The sequence below is a fragment of the Oryzias melastigma genome, linkage group LG19 (genome assembly GCF_002922805.2).
Source record: "Oryzias melastigma strain HK-1 linkage group LG19, ASM292280v2, whole genome shotgun sequence".
Taxonomy (NCBI): Eukaryota; Metazoa; Chordata; class Actinopteri; order Beloniformes; family Adrianichthyidae; genus Oryzias; species Oryzias melastigma.
The window spans coordinates 5,926,108-5,932,112 of NC_050530.1; the positions used below are offsets into that span (position 1 = coordinate 5,926,108).

At 40.1% G+C, this 6,005-nt stretch overlaps 2 protein-coding genes across 2 annotated transcripts in view; both read right to left on the reverse strand.

Annotated features, from left to right (window-relative positions):
* Positions 1-1,030, reverse strand: LOC112153941 (the record flags this gene model as incomplete). The annotated part of the gene is given in 1 exon segment (XM_024284417.2): positions 1-1,030. A coding segment is annotated over 1 exon segment (381 nt), but the record flags the coding sequence as incomplete, so codon positions are not given.
* A 1,509-nt stretch (positions 1,031-2,539) lies between these two features.
* The window catches only part of LOC112153935 (gap junction gamma-1 protein), a 9,982-nt gene continuing 6,516 nt past the window's right edge, over positions 2,540-6,005 (reverse strand). Inside the window, exon 2 of the mRNA XM_024284407.2 lies at positions 2,540-4,667. Coding sequence (XP_024140175.2) covers positions 3,286-4,614 — 1,329 coding nt within the window. The 5' untranslated portion in view covers positions 4,615-4,667 and the 3' untranslated portion in view covers positions 2,540-3,285. The remainder of the gene's footprint in view (positions 4,668-6,005) is intronic.

Consider the following 6,005-nt stretch of genomic DNA (forward strand, 5'->3'; position numbering starts at 1 on the left):
GTTCAATGCACTGTCTACAGAGTCTCTGAAGTTGTTTTCTAGTGAGGCAACTCTCTCCCTCAGAGCGTCCAAGTCATTAGTAAGAGATGGTAAAGGAGGAACACCCAGACAGGATGGTCTATTGTCCATAAGCGTCATGTTTTCTTCTTCTCCCTCATCCTCGTCTGTCAGGTACATTGAACTGATGAGTGACGTGACTTCTTCCACTGGGTTCCTCCTGGTAACCCAGGCATCTCCTCGTTGCTCAGGTTCACTGGTTTCATGTTCAGATGCTGGATAAGACATTTGGTCGTCATTCTCAGTGTCTGCATTGCTTTTTTGATCTGTTTGTATTTGAGACTGTTCTTGTTCTATATCATTATCTGGTCTGGGGTCAGCCATTTCTCACTTAAGACAATTATTCAGAGATGTATAGTGTAACTGTTCTATTGACAGTACTTAAAGAAAACTCACATCAATTAGTTCCACATGTACACTTCTAGTTTGTAGTTTGTTTGTTTGTTTTTTTTCTCTTTAAAGACAACTCAAAGTCCTATCAATAAAAGTGCAAAATCAGACATTTACAAATATTCATCAGATTCATTGATTCCCCATACTGGCCACCACTGTAATAAACACCACCTTAAATACTGTTTGTTATTAGAAAAGAAACTTCAGGTTCGATCAATGGGACATCTGATTCATGAACTGTTAAAAAAATAAGTAAACAAAGACCACTCAACAAACAGTTCTATTTATAGGGGAAAAAACGTTATTTTAATTTACAGTTGTTGCGTTGTTTGGTTTTGTTTTTATCATGGAAAGACAGCAGAAAATGAAAGAACAAGTCAAAAGAAGAGTGGAGTAATGTCAGACCAGACAAGCCAAGTACTATAATACCCGGCGGAGAAATGCGCAGCTCCAGCCGGGAGACTTGGTCTGGGTACGGACTCATCCGCTCTCCAAGGCATCAGAAAAATTCTCAGCCAAGCCCTTCATTGATCTGTCTCTGTGTGTATCTGTCTTTTTTTGTGTGTCTCTGTGTCACCCGCTCCGGAGATCTGTGGTGTCCGGGGTGGGGGCTCTCGCGCACGCGTGTCTGTGTGTTTTGATTGTATGCATATTTTCATCTCTACAGTCTGTTTAGACACAAAAACATGATCACATTTGTCAATCGCGGCGTTTTATTGTGAAAAATTGGTTCTATTTTGAAAATAAACCGGATTTTCTCATGTATTTCGACGCAACTTCCTGCCAGTATTGACGCGGAGCGCTCGCGTCGCGCGGAAGAAATAGGCCAGACGCCGAAACGTTGCGCTGCACCGCGCGGACCCTCCGCGCCGCTGCGCGTCGCTCCGCGCCTGGTGTGACCGACGCCATAGGTTAACATGGGCGCTGAATGGAAGCGCACACCGTTCCGCGCCGCTTCGCGGCGCTATCGCGTCCTGTGTGACTCCGGCGTAGTTTTCTCGTCCCCGGAGAGAGTTTACCAAAGAGTCCTCGCTCCTTTGAAAACTGCTGTGGCTGCATTGGTTTGGTACCGTGGAACAGCTCACGAGACTACTACTTTCAATATCATCGATCTATGAAAAGAAACAACCACATAATGCTTGTTTTTTATTTACAAAAAATACAAGTAATATATTAAATAAAAATACGTCGCTTTTAACCTGCAATTTAAAGTATATTTTAACATTTTAACTTCTATGATTGCTGTACATCTGAGTACCTAGCTTAACTGGCTACCTTATTTGTTAGCTTTAGCAGATCTTTAGCTTTCCTTTTCTTAAATGAAACCCTTAAACATCAATGGTTGTGGGCGCAAAGACGCAAACATACTCACTTTAATCTCTTATTTAAAGTAAAAAACATAGTGTGTTTACATACATGAGTCCATAAGCTTCTAGAATCGACGCGAAGATCAGGAATTCGTGAAGTTGTGTGAATGTATCCGCCGCTTTTTTAAAAACACTTGCGTGCCGCGCGAGCTTCGTTCGTTTAATCTGCTAAACCTTTTAAATAAATAAATACACACATGATAATAATTTTGTCATAAAATACTTAAATTTCGGCTATTTAAAAAAGTTAACCTACAATTTAAAAAAAATATTATCTCGTTGTAGTTTCCGGTAGTTTTAGTTTCCGGTAAAATAAAAGCCTATCAGAATAAAACCAAACGGTTACCAAATCCATTAAAATTGGTTTGTGCGTTTGTTTTTTATCTTTTATTTTAAGAATGTAAATAAAATATTGTCAAACTATTACAATATTTTAATACAATTTTTAAAACCATAATTACAACCATAATAACAAAGTTTATGATCGTTTTCTTTTTGTCCAGCAGGGGGCAATCTACTTGTATCCACTTACTAGAGGCCTAATAAATACAATTTAAAGTATTGCTGACCTATTTAAAATACGTTTTCAATTGTGATAATGTGTCTGACACTATGGCACAAAAGATTAGAAGCAAAAGACAAATAAAAACTCTATATTTAAAACGTGGACTTTTCATAAAAATATTTGTAACAAAAGCAAACATTTACATTTAACACTTTATTATTGTTTAGAGGTAAGTTAACAACAATTTTAAAATTACCTCTACTGTAAGGCTTTAAAACCTGGAAAAATGTATTTATTACTAAGGAACAAAGTTGTTAGAAGATTGCAACATATGTATTTTAGGATTTGTGTTTATAGCAAACAATAAATGTTATGTTATCAGATAAATAAAACAACTCCAGAACAGGATAAACAATGAACTCCCACCTTTTTATTGTTCTTTGGTTTTGTCATTTTATTGCCTCTAAAAACTGAAAAATAAACATGAAATACTACTAAAATTTTAAAATACTAAAAAAGAAAATGAAACACAAAATCCTTTACATGTAAAGCATAGAGCAATGGAAGATTATTGTGAGGCAGCTCATCGAACGTTCAAAAAAGGCACTTGAGAAGCTAATTTGATAATGATAAATTCAGTTTTAACGTTTTGAAACGATTCTAACAGAGCAACAGCAGCCCAAACCAAGATTTAATGCAATAAATCCTAAATGTTAGTTTTTCCCAAAACAGAAAACATGAACTTTTACACAAATTAACTTTTTTTCAACAAATAAAAAGTATTAATAAAACGGTTAGACACACCAGTAGGTCTACTACTATATAAATGTGAGGAAATGTGACTTTTTACTGACAAAGAAAATCTAAACTCATAAAATAATATAAAAAATGCACCTAGGTCAACTAAAGCTAAATAACTTAACATACTTTGTATTTTGAGAGTAGAAAGAAGCTGGCAGTGTTTCAGATCCACTCAGAACCTTTCATCATGCCATATTTGCTGCTGCTGCCGGTGCTGCTGCTGTCCGTGCCCGCCTTGCTGGAAGCATGTCTGGACGCCTGCCGGTGTCTCCGCTCGCGGTTGGGCTTGCTCTGATTGTTGCTGTGGTTCTGCTGCTGGCTGTACGTCTGATTGTCTGCTTTCAGCTTGATCTGGGGCTCCGTGGGCTTGTTTCCTCTCCCGGCTTTGCACAGGTTCTCCTCATTATTGGTGTACTCTCGGCGCTCCTCCTGGGCGATGTTCACGTGGTTCTGCCGGCACGCGATTTTCGCGTTGGTGAGATCGCTAATAGGTAGATGTTGGTTCTCCTTCGCCACCAGGAGAGACTTGATGTCCACGCTGTAGCCTGGAGGAGCTGAAGGGGCGTTCCAGGTGAAGGGGTAGCTGCCGTAGGCCTCGCCCTCGTTGAGAGCTCCGTTTTTTTTGGTGAGTTTGTAGAGCTCGTTGTGAGGTAGCGGCAGCTGGCGGGACTGCATTATCTCACAGATGGTGCCGATGCCCAGGTGAAGCATTTCCCATATGTTGAGTAGCAGGCAGAGCAGGGAGACGCTGTACATGATGAGCAGAAAGATGGTTTTCTCAGTTGGCCTGGAGACGAAGCAGTCCACGCTGTGTGGGCAGGGCAGGTCGGAGCAGACGTAGCTGGCAGGAACGGCGAATCCGTACAGAGCGTACTGTCCACATAAGAAAGCCAGCTCCAGCAGCGAACGGGCCAACAGCTGCAGGACGTAAATGCGCATCAGCCCGTCCTCTTTGATCCGCTGACGTCCATCGTGGCGAGCTTTGACTTTCACGTGTCTTTCCCCGTCTCCTCTCACTGCTCCGGCGTCGCTCTCCATCTCCGTCACTTCGTAGATCATCGGGTCTTCCTCGTTGTCGTCCTCGGCCTCTTCGATGCCCCTGTGCTGCTTCCTGCCGGCGAGGTAGGGCTTCTTGAGTTTCCTCTGCGAGAATCCGCTCGCTCCCCCGCCGTCCGCCTGCTCCTCGGCCCGAGCGATTTTGTTGACGGCGTAGCCCAGATACATGAGCGAAGGCGTCGCCACCAGAATGATCTGGAAGACCCAGAAGCGGACGTGCGAGAGCGGCGCGAACGCGTCGTAGCAGACGTTCTCGCAGCCCGGCTGGCCGGAGTTGCAGACGAACTTGCTCTGCTCATCGTAGTAGATGGACTCGCCGCCCACCGCCGTCAGGACGATACGGAAAACGATGAGGACGGTGAGCCAGATCTTCCCCACAAACGTGGAATGGTTGTGAATTTCCTCCAGCAGGCGAGTCAGGAAGCTCCAGCTCATGGTGGCTGTAGATGAACGACGGCGTGAGGCAGCATACACCTCTTGTTCTTCCCCTGAGGAGAGAAAAGAAAAGTCATGGCAACAGAATGAACATTTCTATTCACAGGTAAAATGTTTTACAGCTATCAGCTTCAGCGTTTTTAGCTATCAATTTCAGCATTTTCAGCGGCCAAATTCAGTTTACAGCATTCACACTAGCATTATTGCAGGTAATGCTATATATCTAGTTCATAATTATGGTAAAAAGTTACAGTTTCAAATTTTTTAAAATTTAGTTCTAGTATGTTTAATAAATGTTTTTCCTATTGGGCCCGTGACCTAAGGTGTGTTTTCAATTTTGGCCCCTTGTGAGTTTGACACTCCTGCTCTAGAATAAATAAAAAATTCATAAAATTTGAAAAAAAAAATGAAAAAAAGCAAAAACAAAAATCTGCCAACAATGTAAGAAAACCAAGCATTCTCATTTTAAGCAAAAAGAAAATCTAGTCATGAATACATGTTTTTTCAAACCAACATATTGTTACTAAATAACTTTCTTGATAAGATTATTTTTCCAGTGAAATATGACATTTTTTCTTGAAGTTAGGGTTTTAAAACTATGACAATTATTTTTTGCAGTGCAGGCTTAGCTTACTGAAATATTTTTATCTTTAAAAAAAAAAAACATATTTCTGATTTTTTTGTTTTTTGTTGTTGTTTTGTAAAACACAAATCATATGTCAAAATCTAAACAAAATTAAACCCAAAATTGTGGGTAAAGTTAATCGTTGCATCCCCATTAATAACCTAACAGAAGAGCTTTGGTGTCATTCTTTACAAAATATGACCTTTTTCTCCTCAGATGAACTCACATTACTGCTGCACTCCATCTGACCCTGGATCACCTCTGTTTAACCCGAAGACTCACATCTGCTCCAACCAAATTTAGCTCTGCTCTGTGGGTTTGGTCATCCCACCAGTTCAACCCCTCCAGTTCTTCTATTATTTTTCAGCTTTGTTTGTGTTATTTTCAAACCGAAGGATTGAGGTGAACTTTTGTTATTGACTGAATACGTATTTTCTCACCCGTTATAAAAATAAATTCCTTAAAAAAATCAATCAATATTCTTTTTTTGCATTATTTCCTGCACCTGACAGTTATTGGTTAGCATTAACACAATAGTGATTCTCCTGCTCCTTTCAGTACATTGTTCAGCATGTAAAAACTCATTTTGAGCAATTTCAGCCATCTTGATATCAAAACGTTAAGCTTGTTCAGGACGCTACTGCTTGTATTTTTTCTACTTATAAACTACATTTTTTGAAATATTGAGCAAAATATGCTGCATAGAAAATGAATGGGATAATCTTTAAATTTCCAAATTTTAAGTAAATTAGAAACAGGCTTTTAA